Source organism: Panicum hallii, chromosome 3, assembly GCF_002211085.1.
Source record: "Panicum hallii strain FIL2 chromosome 3, PHallii_v3.1, whole genome shotgun sequence".
NCBI lineage: Eukaryota > Viridiplantae > Streptophyta > Magnoliopsida > Poales > Poaceae > Panicum > Panicum hallii.
The window spans coordinates 6,971,882-6,997,260 of record NC_038044.1 but is presented as its reverse complement, the minus strand read 5'-3'; the positions used below and the strand labels follow the sequence as shown (position 1 = coordinate 6,997,260).

General features: G+C 46.8%; 6 protein-coding genes across 10 annotated transcripts; 3 read left to right on the top strand and 3 right to left on the bottom strand.

Annotated features, from left to right (window-relative positions):
* The first annotated feature begins 452 nt into the window (after positions 1-452).
* LOC112885060 (CBL-interacting protein kinase 17-like) lies at positions 453-5,134 on the top strand. Its single transcript, XM_025950738.1, has 12 exons — positions 453-972; positions 2,630-2,701; positions 2,840-2,947; positions 3,085-3,165; positions 3,251-3,304; positions 3,421-3,546; positions 3,645-3,854; positions 3,974-4,078; positions 4,190-4,306; positions 4,408-4,479; positions 4,581-4,655; positions 4,762-5,134. Exons 1-12 carry the CDS (start codon positions 688-690, stop codon positions 4,894-4,896), a joined length of 1,440 nt encoding a protein of 479 aa, XP_025806523.1. The 5' UTR covers positions 453-687; the 3' UTR covers positions 4,897-5,134.
* Positions 5,135-6,036: 902 nt separating this feature from the next.
* LOC112885062 (peptide chain release factor 1) lies at positions 6,037-8,847 on the top strand. Of its 3 annotated transcripts, none has more exons than XM_025950739.1 (11): positions 6,037-6,265; positions 6,463-6,563; positions 6,695-6,793; positions 6,877-7,060; positions 7,162-7,210; positions 7,288-7,366; positions 7,514-7,588; positions 7,672-7,749; positions 7,864-8,022; positions 8,280-8,375; positions 8,454-8,847. In XM_025950739.1, the coding sequence occupies exons 1-11, from the start codon at positions 6,124-6,126 to the stop codon at positions 8,640-8,642; spliced, it is 1,251 nt and encodes a 416-aa protein (XP_025806524.1). In that variant the 5' UTR covers positions 6,037-6,123; the 3' UTR covers positions 8,643-8,847. The 3 variants fall into 3 exon arrangements, with proteins under 3 accessions (XP_025806524.1, XP_025806526.1, XP_025806525.1); XM_025950741.1 differs by having other exon boundaries at positions 6,126-6,265; positions 6,393-6,602; positions 6,691-6,793; XM_025950740.1 differs by having other exon boundaries at positions 6,240-6,265; positions 6,691-6,793.
* Positions 8,848-9,450: 603 nt separating this feature from the next.
* Positions 9,451-11,113, bottom strand: LOC112885065 (angiomotin-like). 2 transcript variants are annotated; one of them, XR_003227218.1, is made up of 3 exons: positions 10,232-11,113; positions 9,997-10,150; positions 9,451-9,916 (listed from the first exon to the last, which is right to left on the bottom strand). XR_003227218.1 is itself a non-coding variant. In XM_025950746.1 (2 exons), exons 1-2 carry the CDS (start codon positions 11,049-11,051, stop codon positions 10,086-10,088), a joined length of 885 nt encoding a protein of 294 aa, XP_025806531.1. In that variant the 5' UTR covers positions 11,052-11,113; the 3' UTR covers positions 9,478-10,085. The 2 variants fall into 2 exon arrangements, 1 of the variants encoding a protein (XP_025806531.1); XM_025950746.1 differs by having other exon boundaries at positions 9,478-10,150.
* A 2,182-nt stretch (positions 11,114-13,295) lies between these two features.
* On the bottom strand, positions 13,296-14,298 carry LOC112885066 (NAD(P)H dehydrogenase (quinone) FQR1-like). The gene is made up of 2 exons (XM_025950747.1): positions 14,047-14,298; positions 13,296-13,937 (listed from the first exon to the last, which is right to left on the bottom strand). Exons 1-2 carry the CDS (start codon positions 14,067-14,069, stop codon positions 13,430-13,432), a joined length of 531 nt encoding a protein of 176 aa, XP_025806532.1. The 5' UTR covers positions 14,070-14,298; the 3' UTR covers positions 13,296-13,429.
* A 409-nt stretch (positions 14,299-14,707) lies between these two features.
* Positions 14,708-18,542, top strand: LOC112885064 (nuclear envelope-associated protein 2-like). The gene is made up of 6 exons (XM_025950745.1): positions 14,708-15,025; positions 15,823-16,278; positions 16,355-16,462; positions 17,024-17,491; positions 17,607-17,708; positions 18,006-18,542. The coding sequence occupies exons 2-6, from the start codon at positions 16,081-16,083 to the stop codon at positions 18,171-18,173; spliced, it is 1,044 nt and encodes a 347-aa protein (XP_025806530.1). The 5' UTR covers positions 14,708-15,025; positions 15,823-16,080; the 3' UTR covers positions 18,174-18,542.
* A 321-nt stretch (positions 18,543-18,863) lies between these two features.
* LOC112885063 (probable receptor-like protein kinase At2g47060) lies at positions 18,864-22,860 on the bottom strand. Of its 2 annotated transcripts, XM_025950742.1 has the most exons (8): positions 22,689-22,860; positions 20,962-21,067; positions 20,603-20,850; positions 20,401-20,527; positions 20,011-20,284; positions 19,797-19,929; positions 19,602-19,688; positions 18,864-19,224 (listed from the first exon to the last, which is right to left on the bottom strand). In XM_025950742.1, the coding sequence occupies exons 2-8, from the start codon at positions 21,044-21,046 to the stop codon at positions 19,093-19,095; spliced, it is 1,086 nt and encodes a 361-aa protein (XP_025806527.1). In that variant the 5' UTR covers positions 21,047-21,067; positions 22,689-22,860; the 3' UTR covers positions 18,864-19,092. The 2 variants fall into 2 exon arrangements, with proteins under 2 accessions (XP_025806527.1, XP_025806529.1); XM_025950744.1 differs by lacking the exons at positions 20,962-21,067; positions 22,689-22,860 and having other exon boundaries at positions 20,401-20,510; positions 20,603-20,670.
* Positions 22,861-25,379: the final 2,519 nt, after the last annotated feature.

Sequence of the window (25,379 nt, the reverse complement as noted above, 5' to 3'; positions counted from 1 at the left end):
CTGTCCTTTGTGGGTACGCGTAGCACATCGTGCTTGCGCAAAGGGAGAGACGAATAAAAAGCTGAGCAACATGACAAGGCACAATCACATTATCACGCACGAGAGGAGGGAGCGGAGATGGATAGAATACTACATCGTATTTAATTTATTCTAAGTTAAATTTAATTAATTTTAATTAAATCTATAGAAAAATATAGTAATAACTGTACTATCTAAACTATACATGTCAATGAGTTTAATGAAATAAGTTTAATATTATAAATATTATTATTTTTTATAAATTTAATTAAAATTGATCAGTTTAATTTAAAATAAATCTAATACGATACGTAAATAAATATAGAGGGACAACAATAGCATGGAGGAGAGAGAGAGCGGGAGAGCACAAGTGGAGTGGAGCAGATCAAAGGAGAGCAGGGCACGTGCTATAAATACCACCCTCCATTCCCCGATCGCCTCTCCCCTTCCCCTTGTTGTTTCCCTCGACTCGAGGCCTCGACCCACCCGCACCCGGCGCGGGCCGCGCCATTCGAGTCAAACAAGCCAACCACCGCCAGTGCCAGTCCCTCGACCTCGAGTAAAAGAAGCGGGCAGGAATCTCGGCCAGGTTCCCGGCCGGCGCGTGGCGCGCAGCTGCGGTGCGGCGTGGCGCCCTTTATCGACCGTCCGTCCGGCTTACACATAATAATGGTGAGCGGCGGCGCTGGCGCCGGCACGGGGGATGAGAGCGCGCGCGGGCGAGGGGGCGGCGGCGGCGCGGCGCTGCTGGGCGCGTACGAGCTGGGGCGGACGGTCGGGGAGGGCAACTTCGGCAAGGTGAAGCAGGCGCGGCACCGCGGCACGGGCGCGCTCTTCGCCATCAAGATCCTGGACCGAGCCCGCGTCCTCTCCCAGCGCATCGGCGACCAGATACGCCGCGAGATCGCCACGCTCAAGCTGCTCCGCCACCCCAACGTCGTCCGCCTGCACGAGGTCCGTCCCCGCCAGCTCCTCCTCCACCGCTGATGGATCCGTCCATTGATTGATCCTCCCGCTGCCTAGCCTAGCTAGCTTCTGTCGATTCGGTTCCGAGTCCTTCCCTGCAAAAAAATAAAAATAAAAAAATGGAGAATTTCTGGGGACTCGTCCTCGTCTAGCTGAAGCCTGAAGAAGCGAAACGGCGGATCGCCGGCCGTGTGTGCAGTAAGGGTCTGGAAGCGATTTATTTATTTATTTATTTAATCGAGCCCATCACCCCGCGTTTATTTGCGTCCGCATTAATTACTGCGAGGATAAGCTGCGTGGCCACACCGATCCTACCTTTCACCAGCAGTTGAGTTACCTACGTGTAGTTGGACTTGATTAAATAAAGAATAGTTTAATCGTTCGCCGTGACTCCTTTCTTTGGTTCGTTCACACAGACTTGCACTGCTGGCTGCCACCTCCTCTTTTCACTTGTCTTCACCTTATCACCAAACATGTGAGACATCCTTGCCACAAGAGAAAACGTGCAACACATAATTTTGACCACCGGTGCGCTTTCGTAATTTTGTCTCTGTTAAAATTCATCATGTGTGCAGAAACTGGTTTATTTCCTGGTCTTTTCAGTACCATGACATAAGATATGGCAACCAAAACGAACAGGTGTAATAGATGGCTCACGGATAGCTAGTTTTGTTTGATCCGAGAAAAGATTCGAAGGTTTATATTCTGTGTGACGTTGTATTTTCTTTTTGAAAAAAGCGCACGCACCTTTAGGTTGTTATACAAGATCATCCCGCTCAACTTGAGGCAGCGATCACGAGTAGTCAGTATTACTGACTCTTAGAGATTCAAAATCGTATAAATTCACTGAAACTTTTTGCAGCTGCTACTTGCTACCTTCTGCGGACTGCGGTAGTATATAGGCTTGTGATGAAATACCACGTGGACTTGGTCCACCTGGCCCGACGCCGGGACCGGGACGGGCGTGTGGGCCCGCAGCAGCTTCCGTTCTCGAGATCTATGGCCATGCCGCCATGCATCGCTTTCTACCAGACCAGAGTGGTGGACTCGGTGCTCCACCTCCATCCATGTCCTCCTGGCTCCTCCTCTGCCTGGGTCCACCAATTATTGGGAGCATCGGGGACCCGGCTGCCCCTGGCCCATGGGCCCCCACCTGCTCGCTGTGGTGGCCACCAAGTTCGAGTCGATTCTGAGGTTGAGCCGCCCAACGGCTCAGTGACAGTGATGATCACTGCTTCTTCCTAACGAAGACGAGGGCACTTTAGTTCTCGGCCTACCTTGTTTCATCATCCCTCCTTGATTCGGGATTCTTCTGCACATGTTTTCGGTTCGATGAACATGCAACCATATCCCTGCAGAAAACCGTGATTCAGAGTACGTGGGCATGGACGTTTTGTTCATGCTAGAATTACTAAATTTGGCTTGCAAAGCCCACAGTTTCCGGTGCGGGCTAGCAGCGCCAGTTGCTACGCCCTCATCCTATTTTTAGTTTCCTCCGAAAACGAAAGAGCACGGCAGATGAATCTGGACCGGGATCCACATTCGCGACTGTTTGATGGAACCTCTGATAATTCGATCGAGTTCATCATGCTAGAGGCTGAAAGGATGCTCGCTCCTAACTGTCTGAGTTCAATTCCTGGTTCAGGTTGCTGCTAGCAAGACCAAGATTTACATGGTGCTCGAGTTCGTCAACGGCGGTGAACTGTTCGACAGGATTGTGAGCCCTTGGAACTCTCCTTTTTGTCGCCCATTCCTTGCACCTCTCTTTTTCAGAATAAGTTCCCTGTTAGATGCAGTAAGTTAGTTGTATAGGCATCTGATTCCGCAAGTCGCTTTCTTTGCTGCAACTGCAAAGGCCATCAAGGGAAAACTCTCGGAGGAAGAAGGGAGGAGGCTATTTCAACAGCTGATCGATGGTGTCAGCTACTGCCACGAAAAGGGCGTCTACCACAGAGACCTCAAGGTGCCTAATGTTCCCCATTCTATTTCGCGATACTCCTATCCATGTTTATACATACATGTATCACGTACGTATTAGCAATATGCTCATTTCAGCCGGTTATATATTCATTGACACCATTTTTTGCTAACCTTTCACAGCCTGAGAACGTTCTTGTTGACCGAAAGGGCAACGTCAAGATCTCTGATTTTGGCCTCAGTGCTTTACCACAACATCTCGGGGTATGATGATTTCTTGAGTTGGGTTATCTCAGATGATTCCTAAGTAATAAAGCTGATAGCTCATCGTATGATATGTGACTTTCAGAATGATGGGTTGCTGCATACGACCTGTGGTAGCCCCAATTACATTGCCCCTGAGGTAAAAGATGGACTGAATTCTCCTTCAAAAAAAAAACAAGATGGACTGAAAGTATTTTGAGGCCAAACAATTCCTTCTGCTGTACAGTTTCTAATTGTTGTGCCAAATGCCTGCAGGTTCTGCAGAACAGAGGATACGATGGATCCTTGTCAGATATCTGGTCTTGTGGAGTTATTCTTTATATGATGCTCGTAGGATACCTTCCATTTGATGACCGAAATATCGTTGTTCTTTATCAGAAGGTACTTATTCAGATAAAAGTGAATGCTCTTTATAGTTCAGTTCTACTACTTCTCTGATGCCATTTAAATGACATTACTTTTGCCCTTGCTTGTTCTAGATTTTCAAGGGTGACACTCAGATCCCAGAGTGCCTTTCTCCTGGGGCACAAAATCTTCTCCAGAGGATTCTTGAGCCCGATCCGATGAAGCGGATCACAATGGCTGAGATCAAGGCGCATGAATGGTTCCAGAAGGATTATGTTCCTGCAGTTCCATTCGACAACGATGATGAAGATTCACAGCTTGACCTGGTTCTTCCAGTCAAGGAGGTACATGCATATGGACAATCGAAGACTATCCATGTCCTCAATATAGGCGCCCATTGTACATGTCTGCACCCGACTGATCACTAAATATTGGTTTCCTTTGTTTTTTTTTTCTCCTGAAGGAAATTAGTCCATCACCTGGGGATAAGACTACTCATCAGATCAATGCTTTTCAGTTGATTGGAATGGCATCATCCCTTGACCTTTCAGGGTTTTTCGAGGAAGAGGTAGGTAAATCGTCTTTGTCAGAACAGTATAATCTGAAAGGCTGAGAAAAAAAAGAAGGAGCAGTTTTCATCACTACAGCTACAATCATCAATAATTTTAACTTGTTGCAGGACGTGACACAAAGGAAGATCAGATTCACAACAACACACCCACCCAAGGATTTGTTTGACAAGATTGAACATTCTGCAAGCGAAATGGGCTTCCAAGTACAGAGGGGGCACGGCAAGGTCAGTACAGGCCTTCCCTCAATTATAACACGATATACTTGCACCAGCATTGCTGCCAACATTTCCAACGAACTATCAGTGACATGCATGTGATTTTTCAGCTCAAAGTGACGCAAAACTGCACTGGAGCAAAGAATCCTAAAAACCCTGCTTCATTTCTTGTCTGCACCGAGGTAAAGTAAAATGCGACGAACCATGCCCTTCTTTTTAAAGAAAAACACATGAGATTATGGAGATAGGCTAAAATGAAGTGGCGTGCTGTTTGTGATCCCAGGTGTTTGAGCTTGGCCCCTCCTTGTACGTCGTAGAGCTCAAGAAGTCCCATGGAGACCCTGCATTGTACAGGCAGGTAAGAGAACTGCTGCTGTCATTCCTATGGCTTCTCTGTAACTGTAGGAAGAAATAAGTTCAGAGCTCGCAACTGAGTAACCTTTCTTCTTGAAACGTGCCTGCAGCTTTGCGAGAGGATCTGCAGTGACCTGGACGTGCTGATGGAGCAGATGATGGAGCAGATCTTCGGGACACAGCCGGTTGCCAATGATCTTGCGAGCTTGGACAGTCGATCCGGGACGCATTTGGTGGCGTTGTGACGAAGTCTGCCCGCTGCCGTGGTGTAGCGTGAGATCTAGGGAAGACGGAGCAGTTCAGCTGCAATGCAGCTAGGAACGAGTGTACTGTAAGTAGGATCATAATTCGCCTGAAAATAGGGGAGATGTTAAAATAGTGCAGGATCATTCAGTGTAAAAAAGCATCAGCCACTGACGTCAAACCGAATGTCAAATCTAATAAATGGATTGTATTCGGTGGCATACATCCATCAAGAGCTAATTCCCTCAGTGCCATAGAAATTAACATAGCTTCCCACGATGCCATAAAATTTTCCAAAATTCCCTCGGTACCACGAGTTCAAATTTTTATCCTCTCAATACAATTCCATTAAACATCTGTTAGATTTTAACAGAACTGTCGCTAGAAGGGCTCCTCCATATGATCATCCCAACTATCCAGACGAGATGAAAGATAACTACTCTGTAAGAGGAATATATTTTTTCTCAAACACGGAGGAGAGCCGTGTATCATTTAAAGAATGAATATGATGGACAAAAATAAAAATGCCAAATTTCATTTGATCATTTAAGATTATGTAAGAAGTAAAACAAGGCAAAAATTTACTGTCAAACTGCAAATTAAATTATTCATATGATAAAATATAGTCAGAGTTTTTTAATTACACAGTATAACTCAGACACTCATAACGCACGCACACTCACCTCTAAGAACGCACGTACTTAAACCCTATCCCTACGAGCATCTTTGAAGACTAAACCGACAAATCCTCGATATTAATAAAGTCATCATAGGCGCCTCGCTGTCGATGGAAACATTGCCCACCATTGAAAGCACAAGACTGTTAAATCCTAAAAATTCGCTCTCGTGCTCTTATGGGGAGTCGAATCCAGAACCTAAAATGCTACTGAAGCTCTTGTGACCACTAGACTGCAGGTCCTTTCACATAAAATATAGCCAAATGCCCACCTTTTTTCTTTTTTCTTCTTTTGAGAGGAAGCTAGCCCACTTTTCAAGAGGAGAGTGAGAACTGTGCTTAAAAATGGGCCTTTTCCTTAAAAAACCCATGATCACTTTCGAGTGAGTGTACAAGCGCCACAGAAGGCGGAATTTTGCAAAATACGTAAACATGGGTAATAGGCGCTTTCTAGTGCTAAACTCGAACGGCCGAACCCGAAGGCAACTAGCACTAGTAGGTTCTTACTTCCGCCGCCGCCGCCGCCTGTCCGCCGCCGCTGCCGTGACCCGTGATGCAGCATCACCTACGCCGATGCGGCGGCGGAGCTTTCGCCGCGCTCCGACGGCTCCGCCGCATCCCTTCCGCTGCCGCAGCGGCGCCCCCGGCGACCTGGAGGCGTCCCTGCCCTCCTCCGCGGCTCTACTCCACCGCCGGTGAGCACACCTCTCATCTCCAATTCTTGCAACTTGCTCCCCTCTTTCAACTTCGAGTTCGCGCGCGCTAGTATGAGTGTGGTGGGTATCACCTCAGAACTGGCTCCCTCTGTTGCTTTTCTTGTAGAGTTTGAACTGCCGCAAGAAGAGCAGAGCACTCTGGAAATCTCGTTTCAGCCCTCTTTTTTTTGCATCAGAGATGAGCCAGCAACTGCCTGCGAACCTGGTGGCGATGATGGAGCAGAGAATGAAGTTGATCGAGCAGAGGAGTGCGTATCTACAGGAGCAAATCAACCAGGTAATTTCGGATTGGCGAGCTCGTCTTTAATGATTCAGAGTATGAACAAGCATGGAGTAATTTATCACTATGCTAGAATAAAATAGCCTCATTGCAATAGACTTGATGTGAGTTGGTGTTAATGAAGACAGCCAGCTGCCTTGCCCGAAGAGTACTCTAGGGCTAACAAGGAGTTCCGCAAGCTGGAGAGCACCATGGAGTTGATCAATGGGCTGAGGTCGAAACGGGAGGTAGTGATATGGTTTAAAATTATACATGCTGCAACATACTGTGTGAACGATCAAGATTCATAGGAAGCATTGTTTGTTTGTAGGAAATCGAAGGTTTGAAATCTTTGGTAACAAATTCCCGTGAAGAGAAAGACATGCGCGAGATGGCAGCAGAAGAGCTACTTGAGGCTGTCGAGGAGGAGAAACAATTGCAGCATGAACTGTTTAGAGCTTTGCTTCCCAAAGATGAAGCAGATGAGAGGGATTGCATACTGGAGGTGCGTGCAGGTAAGCTGGAGTTTGTCCTGTGCATTCATGAGCACAATTCATCTTTCCAATTTTTCTCTGTTATTGGGCGATAGTTGATTGTCACTGATATTGTATTGCAGGAACTGGAGGAGAAGAGGCATCTTTGTTTGCAATGGATATATTCAGAATGTAGGTTATCTTGCTCCGGAGCAAAATGTACGTGATCCTCAATCTATGTTACTAAACTGGATTCTTCTACGCTATAGGTACGAAAAGTATGCCCAGAAGAACGGGTGGAAATTTGATGTCATTGACATAATGGAGTCTGCTGTTAAAGGATACAAGGTACAACCTTTGTCATTGCTTCCCAACTTTTGTTTGTATATATGCGCATGTTTTTTCACCGTAGCACAAGTGTTGCCACCATTTAAGATTTGGAACCTCTCAAACTCCTAATTCACATATTTCCTGTTGTTATCCATTTGTATGAAGGAAGCTAGTGGAACAATATCAGGTCCTGGGGCATTTGGCAAACTGAAGTTTGAGAGCGGCATTCATAGAGTTCAGGTACAATGATGGGACAGAATTATAATGTCAATCATATTTACCTACTTAGATCTCGTATTATTTGACATAACCCGTCATGGCAGCGAGTGCCAGTGACCGAAAAATCTGGACGGGTGCACACTAGTGCTGTATCAGTTGCTGTTCTTCCTCAAGCTGATGAGGTTAGAATTGGATATAGCATTTTGATTGGCTTTTTTCCCACTCAACTTTTGTTCATCTGTGCAATCCCCAGCATGATTAACAGTTAACAAAATCACTTTCTTCTGAAAATGTAGGTTGATGTCCAACTGCGGAATGAGGACCTGAGAATTGATACCTACAGATCAGGTGGCTCTGGAGGTCAGTCTGTTAATACAACTGACAGCGCAGTTAGGATAACTCATATTCCAACCGGAACAGTGGTTGCAATTCAAGACGAGAGATCACAGCACATGGTAAGGGTTTCAATTTTGCAAACAACAGGAACAAAATTTTATATGCACATTCTAGTAGGTCTCCCCTTTAAAACCTGGAATGCTATAGTTCCTAGAACTCAGTTTCACGTCTTTTCATTCATTTTTCATCTCTATCTACTCACTTCTTCATAGCCTTGCTGTCATTAGCACAACTGTAATATTTGAACTGAGTTTGTGCAAGTGCTGTCGATTATGAAGAAACCGATATGCTAATTTATAATTCACTCTCTCTCTAGAACAAGGCCAAAGCTCTCAAAGTTCTCCGAGCACGATTGTATGAAATCGAAAGGCAAAGACTCCACATGGACCGATCAAAGCTTCGATCAGAGCAGGTAATCTAAAATCGAAATTTTTCTCTCTCCCGTTTTAAGTTGTTAACTACTGGTTCCCAAGGCCTAACTTCTTAGCAGATTGGAAGTGGTGACAGGTCTGAGCGAATCAGAACATACAACTTTCCTCAGGGCCGTGTCACAGATCATCGTGTTGGAATCACTCACCACTCCATAGCAGATGTCATGGAAGGGGAGAACCTGGATGTATTCATCGATGCACTCCTGCTCCAAGAAGAGATGGATGCAATTGCTTCATTCGCAGCATAACCACTAAAGTGATGAACCCTTAGAGCAATGAACCATGTCATGAACACAACAGAGGAGACTGATGAACAATACATAACACTGAACTGGCAAAGTCAAGATGAACTTCCGGATTTGCTTTTGGCCTGTTTTTCCTGCATCGGAATATGTAACTTTACATGTGCAGAATTTTGGTTTCGGTAGTAGCATATTGATGTGTCAGGTGCTATTATTTGACAAAATTGAAATGGGTTCTCTGATGGTGAAGTTTTGGAAGGAGTGGAGTACGACATGTCAAGCTGATGTTGTTTCGCAACTTTATTGACTTCAAATTTTGCTTCCGTCTCTCGTTTATTTAATAAGCTCATGTTGTATGGCCTGAGTCAATCCCAGCTTGTCCAGATATTTTGGCTGAGCCTCTGGTTAATTCAACAATGGCAAAAGGAAACTACAATTGTGCATGCATATTTTTGTTCTTCATTTAACTTGCTGCCCCCAACTAATTTCTGGGCAAACTTGTCTGAGTGATGCTAACTTCAGCGTTTAGTAAGACGTACTGGGATATAGACAGCATTGGAGTTTAATTGGATATCTCAATTGTAATAACTTATGCTTTCCAGTTTCATAGCATTCCTTCCGATATTGGCAATCAACTTGCAAAAATCACATTCTGCAACCTTGTAGGAACGACTGTCATCTAACTTGAGAATTGAGATATACATGTGTACAGCCTCATTACAGCCATGGGATCTGAGCACTGTTGCCTGTTCTATGCAAATCAAAGGGTGGCTGTAACTGGAAAGAAATTTGATGTACATTATAAATGATCATATAAGATTGCAAGGTCCATGACTCCATGTTAGAAAGAAGTAATACATGACAGCTCGCAAGTGGTGTACGTACTGAAAGTTGGGAGGTCTACAAAAATACACTTGCATTTCCCAAATACATCAAACACTTTTATTTTCAGTCAATTCCAGCACTTTTGGTGTCCACTTAACACTGGGTGGGCAGGGCGATTGTGACACCCTCTACCAACTAAGCAATCGCTCGGTCCATCTACAATGAAGCCCAGCGACAGAAGTGGAAGTGCAAGAATCTGCTCACCATTCTAAAACCCACTATCTGTCTAATTAGTACATATCACTCATGTCATCTCAATCTAGCTCCATCAATGACGAATCAAAGGCATTAACGACAAAAATTTAGAAACTGAACATCTGGTTGGGTTTCAGCGCGACATTCATTCACCAAACAAATCAGAATACTGGATGCAGACCAGCCGCAAAAAGACTCATCTAGCATGTCAAGACAAGAAAAGAATTTACGGTGAGAAGACCCTGAAATGAGGATTCTAGCACTCTTCAAGATGACTAACCCTGAGATTTCAGTTTCTCCTCAGATTGCTTAGCTGCACAGAGACGAAATGGATCGGAAGAAGAGGAATGGATTACAGTGCCCTCAATCTCACGATTGCAAGGCCCCAAATAGTGCGGGGCGATCCTCTCTTGGCGGTGGCGGCGGTGCAGAACCTGCAAGAATTTCACATCAATCATTGAACAGAGTAACAAATTGGCTTCCCATTCACAGTGATTCAATGTGTGTTGGCTCACCTTGCGCCTCTTGTTTCACTGGCTTCTTGTCCTCCCTGGGCGGTGGTACGGTGGCCAATGGCATCGAGCTCACCGCTGCTGCGGCGGCAGCTGCCGCGGCGAACGCTAGCGCGGGCTGCTGCATGGCGTTGAGCTTGAGCAACCTGTCCTTGTCTCTGTTCGCCTCGGCGCTCTTCGGGGCCTTCTTCTTGGGCAGCTGGGCGGCCGGGGCGGGCCTCATCTTGGCCTCCCTTGTCTCCGCCTCCAGCGCGCGGAACGCGGCGTCGAGCATCTCGCGGGAGCGCTTCCGGGCCGCTGCGGCCTCCGCGACGCGGCGCTCGGCCAACTCGCGGGCGGCGGCCGCGGCGCGGCTGACGGAGTCGTGCGCGAGGCGCGCCGCGACTAGGAGGACCCGCGCGTCGCGCTCGTCCAGCGTGCGGCGGCCCCCGCCCCCGGCGGGGGGCGCGGGTGTGAAGGAGAAGGGCCTGTTCTCGGCGGCGGCGGCGCAGGGCGGACAGACGAAGGACGCGGGGTCCCCCGCGACGCACGAGAGGTGCGCGACGGAGAGGCCGCAGACGGAGCACGGGGCGGTGGGCCCGGGCGGGGAGACGGCGGGGTCGCCGGCGGGCGCGGTGGCGGCGGCGTCGGAGGTGGAGAGGAGGTGGAGGCAGGCGGAGCAGAAGGCGGAGGGGCGGTAGAGGAGGACGCAGGAGGAGCAGAGGCGGCAGAAGACGCCCTCGTGGAGGAAGTGGTGGAGCGGCCAGGCGTCGCGGCCGGAGGCGCAGCGGTCGCCGCCGCAGCCGCCCGGGGCGGGTGGGGACGGGCGGAAGGGGGCCGCCATGGCGATGGCGGCTTCGAGGGGAGGGGAGGAGGATTAGGGTTTCTCTGGTGGGCGACGCGACCGAACGGCTCAACGAGCAGAGGTTTTCCTTCAGCTCCCGATATGGGAAGTTAGGAAAAAAATCAAACAGATTTTTTAAAAAAAAAATTGTGTGCGACTGGAGTTCATGTTTCTAATGCAAAAAGAAGCTGAGCAATTCCACTTGAAACACCTGAAGTAATTTTCACAAACAGATACTTGTTTAAAATTTAAAATAATTACTTAATTGAACAAACACTATAATAATTGTGTATAGGAATTAAGATTGGATTGACCTGGCATTTGGTCCGGATTTGTTATTTCCTGTAAAAGTTTCATTGTGGGTGAACCAACTATTGTTTGGCAAATAGCACCCATAACAACGTTCTTTGTAGAATCTTGAGGATTTCTTAAAAAAATGCTTAGAAGGTTTGAAAGACTCTAGAATCTGTTTTATTTTTCTACTTTGCATTATGGCAGTTCTCTATCTTTTTTCCATAGACTTTTTCTACTTTCTTGTGCATTTTCCCCCTCATTAGATGGTGGTTTGAGAGTTTGATGAAACTATGATGTTAATCATAACGTAACTTGTCAGACCCGGAGCCACGGGACTGGGTACATGACGTAGTTTAAAGAGGTTTAAGAAATTAAGTCCGTCTTATCTCTTATTTACCTCGTTTATCTCTTATTTATCCCGTTTAAATAGGAGATAAGGCTAACTGATACAGGAGGAATCTATTCGAGATATGTTCTGGTACGATTCCTTAGCTGGTGTTGGTTAGTATTTTGTAACCCTGGCCTCTCGAATATATAAGGGAGGACAGGGACCACTCTCAAAACAGAAGATCTCTAGGTCATTCTACACCAAAGGCAATACAAACCACCATACAGAACGTAGGGTGTTACGCATCTTGCGGCCCGAATCTGTCTAAGCTTTGTGTTCCTTGCACCTTCGAGTTCCTGATCTCGGCGTCTTCTCACCCAAAACTTACCACCTTGGGTATATCCCTCAGTGGGCAGTCGGTTAAACACCGACATAACCTTCAAGACTACGCCCATGTATCGATGAACTTGTATCATTGACCATAGTAGGCATGTGTGAAGCGTTATTGATCAAGAATTAAAGTTTGTCTAGACCTTTCTACTTCTAGAGATCTTTTCAAATATTCCTTTCGTTTTAAATTATAATTCATTTTGGTATTTTTAGGTGCATATATTTTTCTATGTATCTAGGTATAGTGTATATCTAAATTATGCACATAGAAATATCAAAATAAATTATAATTTGAAACGGAAAAAAGGAAGAGATGAAGTAGTAGTTTGACATTTATAAGGCAATTATATTCTTTGTTCTTAGATCATATCTCCCCAATTAGCATATCTTCACGTAGTAAGTAATCAGTGGAGTTGGAACCCTCGCACAGCCACGATTTCAGAATACACAAGATACGACTTGTGTCAGCCAGATAAATCTCTCATTCCATCCGACCAATTATCTCAAACAGACACGATTTCCACTCCCGATGAACAAACAGGAGGCTTTTGAAGTACTTGTGGAGACACATATATTATTAAATACGATTTCAGAATTCGTAATATTCTTCTGGTACCTGAGCGGTGGCGACTGAAAGCGCGCGACTCTTCTTGATGGGTGGCCATGTCGTTGGGCTTGGGCCGTGGTGGGCTGTAGAAAGGCGTACAGGGAAAGGTACAATGAACAGTAGCACCCATACTACACAGCTAACCATATACGTACCAGATCTCACTCACGAGTTGGTCGCAACAACGCAACGGCAAGCCTCACGTGATGTGATGAGAAGGCCAACAGCTAGCTAGCTAGCTCGCTAGCTCGGTGCACGCTACGTGTACGTACGCGCAAGATCTGGATACAATGCATGCGTACGTGCCGCTGCTGTCCATGGATCCGGAGCTCACTCTATGTAACCTCATATCCTAGTAATTAATTCCTAGGACCATTATTGCATCAAAATAGTAAAATTAATAATAATCCTAAGACCAATTAGGATCGGAGTCGGCTTCGCTGAGAGTAAACCTGGCCGTTCGCTTTATCCAGCAGTACTCGGGCAGCTACTTAAACCCAGTACAAAAACACTATTATCAGCCGAAAATGCCGTTCATGGCATGTTCAGGCTACAGCGCATGCACTCTTCTATTCGAACTTGGCAGTTATACCTTTAATCCTTTCCTCTTTCTCTATGGCAGTGTTTGGTTTCGCTTTTAATCGGATTCTCAGTGGGGAGAAGCGAGAATCCCACCCAAACGCTCCGATTAAAATCGGATGGAATCGACCACTCGATTCTCCCCACCACCGCATTGCACGTAAGTCTCGATTTTCTCCATCACGAGCGCCGACGGCGATTCTCCCGATTCTTCCCACCCTGCCCTCCCTCCCGACCCCTTCTCCTCTCTTCTCCAGGCGCTCGCCTCCGGTCCCCGCTCGCCCGGTCGCGCCGCTCGCCCCGCTCCCCTCTCCCTGCTCGCGCCGCTCGCCCCTGCGCGCCCGCGTTCGCCGGCGAGCCGGTGGAGCAGAAGATGCCCGCGGGCTTGCCGGCGAGCCTCTGCTCGCACCAGAGGTCGCTGGTGCCGTCCAGGAACGCCTTGAGCTGCGCCGGCAGCATGCCGAACCTGGTGGGGAACCCGAAGAGGACGCCGTCGGCCTCCACGAGCTCCGCGGGGGCGATGGCCGGCACGCCCGCCCGCTTCGGGGGCGCGCCCATCTTCGCCAGCGCCTCGCCGGAGAGCGTCTCCGGGACCTGCCACAGCGTCGCCTCGACGCCGGTGACGGACGCGGCGCCCCTCTGGATCTCCTCCGCCAGCGTCGCGACATGGCCGTACGTGGAGTAGTACCTGCGACGTGCTAACTGATTCAGAACACCAATAGCTGGGAAAAGAAAAAAAGGACACCCGATTGAGATCAAATGGTGTCCAGACTGACTGACCGAAAAGGATAGCTTACACGATGTAGATCTTGGTCGCCATTGGAAGCTTGTTGGATCGGAGCTTGTAGCTTTGAGCAGGCAGAGAGTGGAGATGGAGACAGGAGAGAGCTAGTATTTCTAGTAGCTTGGTTGGAGCAGTGGTGTGCTGCGGAAGATTGGGGGAGAAGGGCAGGCCGTCAAAGCATCTGGCCTCGTCTCGTGTGTCACGCACGCAGCGTCGCAGGGCATGGCTCGGGACACAGGACTCAGGGGCAAATAGGTCATTTTACAGCCAGAACAGACAATCCAGTAGAAATAATCAGGATTGCCAAACACCCCAGATTCTTCAGACAGCGGATTCTTCAGACAGCGGATTATCAGAAAATCTTGATTCTCAGATAAGCGATTCTCAGATAAGCGAAACCAAACAGGGCCTATAGCTCATGTAGCAACTAACACTAACTTCAGTTGCAACTACATCGATGATGATACTTGTTCACATGATCCCTACCTGCAGTGCAGCACCGCACGGATCACAGGAACGTCGCGAGTCCGTGACACAGAGGATCCAGGTCAGCACGTGGCGCACGCCCCGACGAAAAATTTGGAGCTTGCCGCGCGCTGCGCCGCGGGCCCCGCACGTCAGCAGCGTTCGATTTTAAACCTGGATCCCCCCAGCCCCAGCTCATCATCCCCATCTCCCCAACCCCAGCCATTTATTTCACCAGTCTCGCTCGCCGCCGTCTCTCTCCCCTCGGCCGCGCGCCGCCAGGATTCAATCATCAGGCGGAAAAAGGAAGGAAGGAAGGAAGGAGGTTTATCCCGAAACCCGGCGGGATCAGCGGGGGAATATACGCCTCCCCTGTCGGCCGTCAGAGCGTGTGCGCTTGAGGAGCAGCCATGGAGACGGGAGGGGATATCCGAGAGCGGAAGAGGGCTGGCGTTTGATTCGTTGTTCTTTAGCTCGCGAGCAGCGTTGTCTCCGCCGGAATCGGGCGGAGCGGTTTCGCTTTCGAGGTGCGTGCTTCTTCCGCCTCCTTCTCTCTTTGTTCATGCCGAGTCGTCCACCCGCGACCGTGCTTGTTGAGTTTTGCTTCGCTGCATTTTTTTTTACCCTGCTTGCGTTCCTGGGGCTGGGGATTGGGAGCTCGGAATATTTTGAGCGGAGATAGCGGGTGCTCTCTGACGCTCCCATTTTCCTTTCTGTTTGCTAGGACGAGTAAAATCCGCAACGTTCTCAGGGTGGGTGCGTTCCCCTGTTTGAAAAAAAATTCAAACTTTTTACAATCCTAAAAAAAAGGAGAGATTTTCAGGGCTCTGGTGCTGGAAAGGCTCAAGTATTTTCGGTTGTATCTAGCTTCGGTAGAAGGTTCTGTCGGGTTCTTCAGAAAATTTGAACTGGTTTGAAATTTCCGGATGGGTCAGACGCTTTTGTCCTCATCTATTTGCGAGCACCGAGGAAGATGCCTTTGCTTGGTCCTATCTAGGTTTAGTTTTAACTAAACAGTACTAATTTTGCTGCATAGAACCCGCTAGTTGACTAAGTCTGTAGATGCGTAATTCGATCCCTTTTTTCAAGTCTAATAAATGACATGAACAAGTCACTTGCAGTATGGATAATATCTGTTGGCTTTGCTTTGGTTTCCCTGGTTGCCATTTCGATTACTTGGAGTGCTGAAAGCTACACTTCTGTCATTGTATTGCCTCGACAAATGTCTGGCTTGGCTCCACATGAACTCGTGGCCTTGATCCGAAGAAAAGGGATGCTTGCTATCATTTTTCCTCCTCTCAGATAGTATTATTGTTTTCTGCAGTGAAAGCTACGGGTTGGCTTGTACTGACCTGTGTGAAAGAGCGCTACTACTTGGGAGGCCATCAGAGGTGTTTGGTTTGGTCAAAGAAAGCTCAGCTCCCTTCTTTTGTCTTGCCCGTGGGATGCTTGCCGTGAGCCTCTGTGTTGGTCCTTGGAGAGAATAATACGTGCCCGAGGAGCTTTGGTTCTTGTGATTACTCTTGTAGTCTTCTCGCCGATTGTGATTGGGAGAGCAACAGCGCTCTTCTGGGGCTTGGCTATGTCCGTCTCAGAGAAGGTGGCGCCATCATCATCAGTTTCTTCATCGTCAGATTTGGATCCGTTGTTGAAGGATCTTACAGAGAAGAAGTTGAGCTTTCGGAGGAACGTGGTGTCGTTGGCAGCAGAGCTCAAAGATGTCAGAAATAAACTTGCTTCCCAGGAGCAGCTGTTTGTGACGGAATCCCAAACTAGGAAGGTTAGTTTGTCATATGTAATTGGTACCTTCAGGGTTGCTTGTGGAGTTTCTGCTGACCAGGGAAAAATCTTGACAGGTTGCAGAGACAAAGGCAAGGAGCATGGAAGAGGAAGTAAGCAAGCTGCAGAAATGCTTACAGGAGAAGGATGAGCAACTGCGTTCATCGACAAGTAGCACGGAACAGGTAAAGATTTCCCTTAATCCTCCATTTGAGTTTACACAAATCTTTCAACTAGAGCTTTCGCAGCAAAAACATGCCACTCCTTGCGATTTCTTGTAGACATGGGCATAAACTGGTCATCAGGTCATGGTCTCTTTTTGTGTTTATTTGTTTTACTCTTAATCTCCTTATGATAAGTTGAAATAATATGTCTAGAGCCCAGAAATTTGAGTGTAATGCAATGCCAACAGCTTGGTGACAATCTCTACCTTGATTTACTCTGACTTTCTAGTCTGGGCTCCTTTTCTTTCTTTCCTTTTTTACATGAATCAACAGGGTGAGTGGTCCTGGCTCTTGACATAACACTAAATTCCTGCTCTGACTGTTGGCTGCTAATGTCTGTGAGGAAGGTCGCACCACTGTTTTATGTCAAATATCTAGTCATCCAATGTCTTCACGCCTATGTTCCTATTGCATTTTTAATTTCTATGGTTGTGGCTTATGATTTTTCTCATGCCCAAATATTTCCTTTATACAGGCAAGCTAGATGAACTTTCTTAATAACTGTTTTATCTTTGTATGCAGTACCTCCACGAGTTGGATGATCTTAGAACACAACTTTCATTTACCCGCGCTACAGCAGAAGCAAGTGCTGCATCAGCCAAGTCAGCTCAGTTGCAGTGCTTGTCATTGCTGAAAGAGCTGAATGAGAAGGACTGCTCGCTGAAAGAGCACGAACTTCGAGTGAACAAACTAGGTGAGCAGCTTGATCTTCTCCAGAAGGATCTGCAAGCAAGGGAGCTCTCACAGAGGCAACTCAAAGATGAAGTTACACGGATTGAGACCGACATCATGGATGCAGTTGCCAAAGCTGGTTCCAAGTCTGACAAAGATAATGAGCTTCTAAAGATCCTATCTGATGTTTCACCAAGGAATGTTCAGAATCTCAACAACCTTTTGAATGCTAAGGATACAGAGATTGCAAGGTTGAGAGAGGAAATCAGGATATTATCTGCTCATTGGACAAACAAGAGCAAGGACTTAGAATCGCAGGTACACTCTATACCTTTCACCCACAAAAATGCCTTCAGAATTTGGCTACACATGCTATTTTCTGACAGTGCTGAATTGATGTGTATTTATGTGAGATTTCTTGTTTTTTGAATAGTTGGAAAAGCACCGGAGGACTGATCAGGAACTGAAGAAGAGGGTTCTGAAGCTTGAATTTTGTCTTCAAGAATCACAATCTCAGATGCGAAAACTCAAGAGGGTATGGCCATAATATATTATTGTTGCTTGTTAGCACATCAAACATGATTTTATAGCTTATTTATCTTGCTCTTCTAGACTTCATGCCTATCAGTTCATTTATGTTACTTGAATTGGGGACGGAGACTTCAGATTTTAAATGTGGTGTCTTACCACTGACCATCAACATGATCTCTGGCAATTAGAACTGACAAATCAACACCATGTGAATCAACAATCCCTGCTATGGCAGTTAGCCATAATTGTGTGGAAAATATTCAGGTCAATGATCAGATCGTTTACTCATTTTATTCTGCAGATGGGGGAGAAAAGGGACAAGGCACTCAAGGAGCTCATGGACCAGGTGGCCATGAAGCAGCCCAACAGCTCGTACCATGGCATCAAGGAGAATTTCTGGGAGAGCCAGGGCTTCAAGTTCATCGCCTCCATGTCGATGCTAGCCCTGGTCATCCTTGCAAAACGATGAAAACGGCAGGCATCCTGAACCCAATCATGTGTAAAGAAGTTCAGATTCCAGTGTTAGGTGAGCAGCTAGCTCATAGTTTATAGTTTAAGAAGCTGTTGATGTAGCGGCTTACATTAGTTTGTAGACTAGGGCAGTTGAGCATGCTGCATGATCAGATGTCCAGACCGAAATTTGCCGACATATCCAATCCTTGTCCTGTAGACTGTAATAGATGTAGTCTGTACTCTGTAGTGCAGTTTCTGCCAGTTCATGTAAGCTCATAACCTGTCTTGTAGTGACACCTAGTTCGTGTAAGCTCATGAGAAGTCATGGATCTACATCATATAATCTCAGAGTAGTTACTGCAGTTGTCGCTGCGGTTTAATGTTATTCTGCTGTACTTCAAATCTTCAGTTTCTACATGGCAAATACCTGCTTCTGAGGCTCAAATGCTGAATGAACTTGAAAATTTGTAAAAAGAAAATGGCAATGTTATCTAACTGGCAACACGACCAAAATGGGATAAAATTTTGGTAAATATGACTGAAAACCAGTATCAAAGCTGGGCACTTGTTTCATTACAATTGCAGATGAAGTATCCAAATGCGACCACAGTGTTACCCTTCTGAAGTGAGGCACATGACATAGCTGAAAGCTGCACCTATGTTGTTTGTACTTTGTAGCAAGGAACGTGTTCCTGGTAGATATATATGATACGCCACCAATAAATAGGTCATCTTGCAACCGATAGAAAGAATCAAATATTGTAGGGGTACAAGAATCTTGATGTTTACAACTCGGTGGAAGAAGAATAATCACAAATGTTACACGCTGCCAGACACGCGGCCGCAAGAACGACATTGTGGACTCATATATCTTACTTATCTATCATACAAGACCGGGGGGGGGGGGGGGGGGGGGGGGCGTAGTCAAGTGAATCTTATGAGCCGGCATTTTCTCCGGGGTTAGTCGCCCGCGCATTCAGCAGGGGCTGGAGCGCCTTGACAACGATGCTCATGTTCGGCCGGAAGTCTGCTTCGTATTGAACACACAATGCGGCAACAGCTGCAAACTGTTTCAAGGACAGGAGATGAAATAAGGTTAAACCTTAGATGGATCGATAAAGGGCAGCTAACTCTAAAACAAACACCTGATAGCGCCAACAGCAAAGGATCAAAACTTAGCATAATAAACTAAAGCTGAATACAAACATGCTTCAACAATAGTGTTGTTTACAGTAGCTGATAAAATTCTATGAGCACAATACCAGAATTAGACATTTTAACAACACTAGAAGACAAGTTGGCAACAAAAAACTGTTCACTCATTTATTCTTCTACAATCATCGCTTTGTTCTTCAGTTACTAACTTTCTTTGGCACTTTGTCAAAATAGTTGAGACGACCAACTTTAGTTAGGCATACTTCAGAAGAAAGGTTGTTCATAGTACCTTTGCCACAGCTTTAGGAGGATAATCCCCTCCAAGTCTTGAGTCAACACACTGTCTAACCTTGTCTTCACTAAGTCTTGGGGTAGCCTGCCGGAATTGAACAAATCATAAATTTGATCCACCACCAGTACATTGGTAAGCAATACAGGTCCAATTATCTTATAAGCACAAAGAGCATGTGTGGATGAAACTTACCCATGTCACAAGACTCTGCTGTCCCCTTGGCAAAGTATGGTCAACAGGTTTCCTTCCAGTCAACAGCTCGAGAAGAACAACTCCGAAGCTATACACATCGCTCTTAGAGCTAAGTTGTCCAGTCATTGCATACCTGACCCAAAAATTTCAAGCAACATTAGGCTAAATTAATCAAAAGACATGTAGAATAATTGAAAAGGAAATTAGAACATACTCGGGCGCATGATATCCGAATGTTCCAAGAACCCTAGTAGAGTGAAGCCGAGCTGCCATGTCAGGAGCTTGGTTTGACAAATCAAAGTCAGCTATCTTAGCTACATCATCATCAAAAAGAAGAACATTGCTGGACTTAATGTCTCGGTGTATGATATGGGGCTGTGCTTTCTCATGAAGATACTCAAGGCCCTTTGCTGCCCCGACAGCTATCTTCACACGTTGCGCCCATGATAAAACTGGACCAGGTTGGGCTCCTTTAACACCTTTTCTTCCTGTAAAGAGACATATCCAACGTTTATTTAGCATGGAAATTTTTCTTTTCAGAAAAAATCTTAGATCATGTGGCACAGTTGTCCCAATAGATTAAAAATGTTGCAGAAAACAATACCATGAAGCATATCATGAAGAGAACCCATAGTAGCAAACTCGTAAGCAAGGACGCGTAGGGTCCCATCAGCGCAATAGCCAAGCAACTCAACAACATGTTCGTGCTTCAGCCTTGACACCATAGACACCTGCAGATGCATGTCAGAATGACTACAAAATGCACAAAAAAACATATTCCTGTTTGTAAACAGGGAGATACAGACCTGCGCCAAGAATTCTTGGTCCGGCTGCTTATTAGAATCCAACTTTTTGACCGCCGCACTCCTACCATTTCTTAGAACACCAAAATATACTCTTCCAAATGAGCCCTCACCAATCAGAGCTTCATCACCAAAACCCTTAGTCACCTCCCTAATCTCATCCACAGGAATGGCAGGGACTGCAATGGGTTGCATTTTCACAGGCTGAGGACCCTTGGGAGGTTGATCAGCAGGGCGGTATGCATCGCTCCCTGCAGGTCAGTTGGATTTTATTAAGAAATTACAATCAAGCACCAAAAGGTAAATACATGGTATGAGATATGGTGCCGTGCATAGGACTACAAAAGGTCCAGTGCTCTTACTTGCTGGATGGTGTCCTGGGTACGGATTCCTGGAGTCTGGGACTCCTTGTGCATCTTCATCACCACAGCATCCAAAGCACGACATATTTTATCCAAAAAACAAGATCTGGAAGTTGGAACCAAGCACAGATTATTAGAAGCAGCAAGACAACTGAACACTGACTCACTGAGGGCCAAGAAAGAGGAAGAACAATAAATTGGAAAGGCAACAACGTTCCATAAGTGACTGTTCCCCTCCCATGTCATGCATTCATCACATGTCCATAAAATAATGTTTACTAGAAAAAATGAATTATCTCCTGCACTCCTTAACCCTCCTCCCCTGCTCCCTGTGGTTCCATCTTCACTTATGTCCATTAAATGCTAGACTAGAATAGGTGCACAACAGCCAAATTGACCCACATGTCGCAAACGATTCATGCAAAGAAAAACATGGAGGTATTCCTGTGTTCTTTGTTGTTTCCCAACTGCTTTAGCAGATTAAAATATATCTGGAAGGACGGTACTACCTATCTAACAATTGCAACTTGCTATGAAGCTGATGGAAGAACAGCTCATTCTGCATGGACAACCTTTACTATTCTCAATATTCTACAGGTTTTGTACCACCTTAGCTCCAGAGCCTAATAATGCACTTTGGTTGGAAATCAGTTAGATTAACCACCATTCTCGATATTCTACAGGTTTCGTAGTTCGTACCACCTTAGCTCTAGAGCCTAATTATGCACTTTGGTTGGAAATGAGTTAGATTAACCATCCACCAATCAGCAGTTAGGCCATTGCAACACAGGATGTGTCCTTGCAAATATGCTTCTTTCCAGAAACAAGAGGAAGTTCTAGATGCTGAAACTACATTAGTCGCATGGCCTATAGATTCATCTCAATAATAGCTGCATTAAAATTTATCACCACCAGTTTGGTGCACTGCTGCTGCTCCTCCATGGTGCCAGCCCCAAGAGGCCACTTTTTCCCTCGTGCCCCCAGCTCACAAACCATGTCGTTCTCACACACGCCAGCTCATGGAACAGGGCCAATCCAAAAGGCAAACTGCATCGTGTTCACTCCAGCTCTTACTTTGCACTGCTAAACCTGCAATTGCTAGCACTGAGGCATCATCTTTCCACTCCATGGATTCAGCGCTAAATCTGCAAATGTCGCACCACGGATGAACTATCGACTCCATGTCACTGGCACACACTTGCAATAAAGAGTGCATTCTCCCCTAATCCCTGGCGAGACACTAACGCTACTCTGCGGACTGCGGCCACCTGCAATCACGATATCGCTCGGAAGAATCGATTAGGAAACCGACGCAGAAGCATGTTTCCCTGAAGCAAACGGAAGAAAAGGAAAACAGAAGGACTAAGCAAGACTAGAGTCTAGAGCACACAACGGCCTTTCCCCAAGCTCCACACGCTACGAATTGAGCAAGGGATCACCAGAACAACCTAATCAAAGTAACTAGAACGAATTGCAGATTGACCGGCTGCCGATGAGCGACGGAACCCCGACCCCCTCCAGGCTCCAGATTCGGCGCTCCAGGCCGCCGAGAACCGCAGCCCAGCAACCCAATTCCACCCCACAAAAGTAACCGGCCAAGAAACCGGCCCAAAAGTAGAGATCACAAGCAACCATAACCGCATGAAACCACAGATCAGAGCAGCGGCGGCGCCTTTCGGGAGCAGGAGCGCGAGGGGGCCGCCGAATCCGGCGTCAAAAAATCGCACCTTTGCGTGTCCCGGCGGCGGACGGTGGAAGACGACGCCGGATGAGGTGGGGGCGCGGCGAAGAGGGGGGAGACCGGGAGACGGCGGAGGTAGGCGAGGAGGACGGGAAGGGAAGCGAGTAGGAAGGCAGCTGGTACAGCGGGCTGGTCCGACGGGCGGAGCTTATAGGCTGTGCCGGTCACCAGCGGTGAGCTTATATACCACCGCCGCTGCTGCTGCGACTGGTCTACTGGTCCTCCGTGTCCGTGTGGTGTGGTCGTCTCGTCAGAATGCGTGTGAGAAAGGGCAAAAGGCAAATGCCCATGTGCCTCTTCCATTTTTCTTTTGTTTCTTTAAATCCCGAAGCTTTCATCTCACGCAGCAAGAACTTTCAGTTGACCACGTCCCTCTTTCAACTGGTCAAATTGGTTTCGAAATATTCAGGTTTCGTCTTTATATTCGCAGCCACGATCCTTTTTATCTTGAATTTTTTTAAAAACAATACTCAACACGAATTTGAGGAATCGCAATAGAGTTGAAGGACCTGCCATACCGTCCGCTAGCACGACTTTCTTGTAATATTGTTAGCTTGAACTTTTCAAGATTGCAAAGCCTGCCATGAGCAATCAGTAAAACTTAAAAGTTGTATTAAGGCCTTGCAACAGGAGAAATGTATCATCTTTGCAGCTCGTTTAAGTGAGGCTGGTTTAAAATACTTGAACGAATTACTTAGATCATCCTTGCCGTGGCGAGAGGAAATATCATGTAAACAGCTTAACAGCGCCACTTGGTCAATCATGAGTCGCTGAATCGGTCTGATCAAGCGGAACACGGCAAGAGCCTTGGCAGCGTTGACTCCGTACCAAGAGAGCAGCTGCTAGCCTGCTCCTGCCAATAGACCATTCCCATCTGCCGTCTGGATGATGCCGATGCATAAGCAAGCAGTCGTCAGGGATTTGGAAGCGTGTGCGCTTGTGATCCCCAAACCCCTCGCTAGTAATGTGATGTGCCATATGCTCGTCTGAAATTTGAAAACAAAAGACGAAGAAAAGACCACGATTTTACCTCAGAAAAAGAAGGGCAGAGATTCATGATTGATCGAGTCCCAAAATAATTAGGTTTCAACCGTACAGAACGGTCGGCAGAGCGTAAAGAAATGAAAGACCTGGCAAGGCTAGGCTGCTAACGGTGAGGTGGCAGGCTGAGCCCCTGGCCATCACCCATCCGATCCGAGGAGGTAAGCTCACCGGCGGCGCGCGGCGGGCGGTGGCCGGGGCGGGCTGGGCCCCTGGTGGGTTTATTTGACTGACCAAACGCGGCGTCAGGTGGGTCAGGTCGGCTTGGCGGCTTGCCTGCCCTGCTCAAGCTGTCTCACATGCTACAGTTGCGAGCTGTCTGTCGCTGCTGCGGCTCTGCCTGACTGACTTTTGGTCTGCACTGGCAGACCAAGCCAGAAGCTCTTGAAGCCAGAAGTATCATTAGCACTTGCGAATCCCGAGCAGCAGAGAATCCGTCCCGCCGCCGCGAGCTTCTGATGCAAACACCTGTGCCGATGCCAGTTCAAAATGTGGGGAAAAAAATCTCTATGCATCTGTGTGATGTCCCTGCTTGATCATACAATCAGACTGAACCGACATATATCTTCAGAGGGAAAATATGCAGTTATTTTCTGTTGCCCTATGTGCATTCAGGTTTCTTCAGACGATCAGACCGACCTGCCATATTCTCTCACCAGTTCACCCCTCTTGACACCAATCCCTACTGTGAATTGAAAAAGCCTGCATCAACATATATGTTCTTCTGAAGAGATAGAAAAATGCATTAAAAAAGCACGGTACTCGTCTGATGGCCAGTGGTTGCTGGATGGTAGCACCAAGAAACAGGGATACATGACGAAATCGCATCTGAAATGATGGGGATGGTACACGGTCATGAGCTGGCCAAACCTATGCGTCGCGGCCAATGATGATCTGCATGTGGTTTAGGCTCCCCGGATCATGATTTCATTCTTGCTAATCACTCGCTCCTTGGGGCCATGGCAACGAGCCTCAAAGGGAATGTCTTGTTGCAGTCGCTCTGGATTCTGTTCGATTGAGAGCGGACGGCGCTGATTTCGGTGATTGGATTTTTGCGGAGCATTATTTTCATTTGGGCTTGGCATTTGTAGATCATTGTATTGTCCAATTCGTGCTTGGCATTTGTAGATTTTTGGATTTTGTTAGCCATATTTTGGGCGTCAAATGTAAAATACAACAAACTAGTAGCCTTTTCTGACTTATGTCCCGCCATTTTGGTGTCTGGACCAATTTGGCCCATAAGTTATGAATTCTCTCTCGGTTGTAATATTGCGCTCACTTATCTTCTTCTTAATCAAGTTTTTGTATTGTCAAGTGGTTGGTAACATGTCATGTATACGACACAAGCAAAGGAAGGAATGAACTTTCACCATTGCAGTGAGTTTGTCAGGTGTGTCCTTCTCCAAAACTCTACTACTTTGTTACTCAATTCCACGGAGTGCTTGTGAGGCAAAAGAGTTTTCAGGCAACTCCTCACGTAACTACATTTGGCATTCGGTGAGCTCACCAGCAACCAGCAGGTAACAAACCTGACACTTGCGTTCGGTTCTATCCCATTTGGCACGCGTTTGGTTCGTTAAGTGCGACTGCAAATCCTTTGTTTACCATCTGTCGGTCGACCTGCAGTTTCAGCTTG

Coding starts and splice junctions, on each gene's coding strand:
- LOC112885060 (XM_025950738.1), top strand. CDS start 688: ATGGTGAGCGGCGGCGCTGGCGCCGGCACGGGGGATGAGAGCGCGCGC. Junction 4,079..4,189: donor CAGGGTTTTTCGAGGAAGAG/GTAGGTAAATCG, acceptor AACTTGTTGCAG/GACGTGACACAAAGGAAGAT. Junction 4,656..4,761: donor ACCCTGCATTGTACAGGCAG/GTAAGAGAACTG, acceptor ACGTGCCTGCAG/CTTTGCGAGAGGATCTGCAG.
- LOC112885062 (XM_025950739.1), top strand. CDS start 6,124: ATGCAGCATCACCTACGCCGATGCGGCGGCGGAGCTTTCGCCGCGCTC. Junction 7,367..7,513: donor CTGCTGTTAAAGGATACAAG/GTACAACCTTTG, acceptor ATTTGTATGAAG/GAAGCTAGTGGAACAATATC. Junction 7,750..7,863: donor TTCTTCCTCAAGCTGATGAG/GTTAGAATTGGA, acceptor CTGAAAATGTAG/GTTGATGTCCAACTGCGGAA.
- LOC112885065 (XM_025950746.1), bottom strand. CDS start 11,051: ATGGCGGCCCCCTTCCGCCCGTCCCCACCCGCCCCGGGCGGCTGCGGC. Junction 10,151..10,231: donor AGTGAAACAAGAGGCGCAAG/GTGAGCCAACAC, acceptor AAATTCTTGCAG/GTTCTGCACCGCCGCCACCG.
- LOC112885066 (XM_025950747.1), bottom strand. CDS start 14,069: ATGGCGACCAAGATCTACATCGT. Junction 13,938..14,046: donor GCGACCAAGATCTACATCGT/GTAAGCTATCCT, acceptor AGCACGTCGCAG/GTACTACTCCACGTACGGCC.
- LOC112885064 (XM_025950745.1), top strand. CDS start 16,081: ATGTCCGTCTCAGAGAAGGTGGCGCCATCATCATCAGTTTCTTCATCG. Junction 17,492..17,606: donor GCAAGGACTTAGAATCGCAG/GTACACTCTATA, acceptor TTTTTTGAATAG/TTGGAAAAGCACCGGAGGAC. Junction 17,709..18,005: donor AGATGCGAAAACTCAAGAGG/GTATGGCCATAA, acceptor TTTATTCTGCAG/ATGGGGGAGAAAAGGGACAA.
- LOC112885063 (XM_025950742.1), bottom strand. CDS start 21,046: ATGTCGTGCTTTGGATGCTGTGGTGATGAAGATGCACAAGGAGTCCCA. Junction 20,285..20,400: donor TCTTCATGATATGCTTCATG/GTATTGTTTTCT, acceptor GTCTCTTTACAG/GAAGAAAAGGTGTTAAAGGA. Junction 19,689..19,796: donor AGCAGAGTCTTGTGACATGG/GTAAGTTTCATC, acceptor CAATTCCGGCAG/GCTACCCCAAGACTTAGTGA.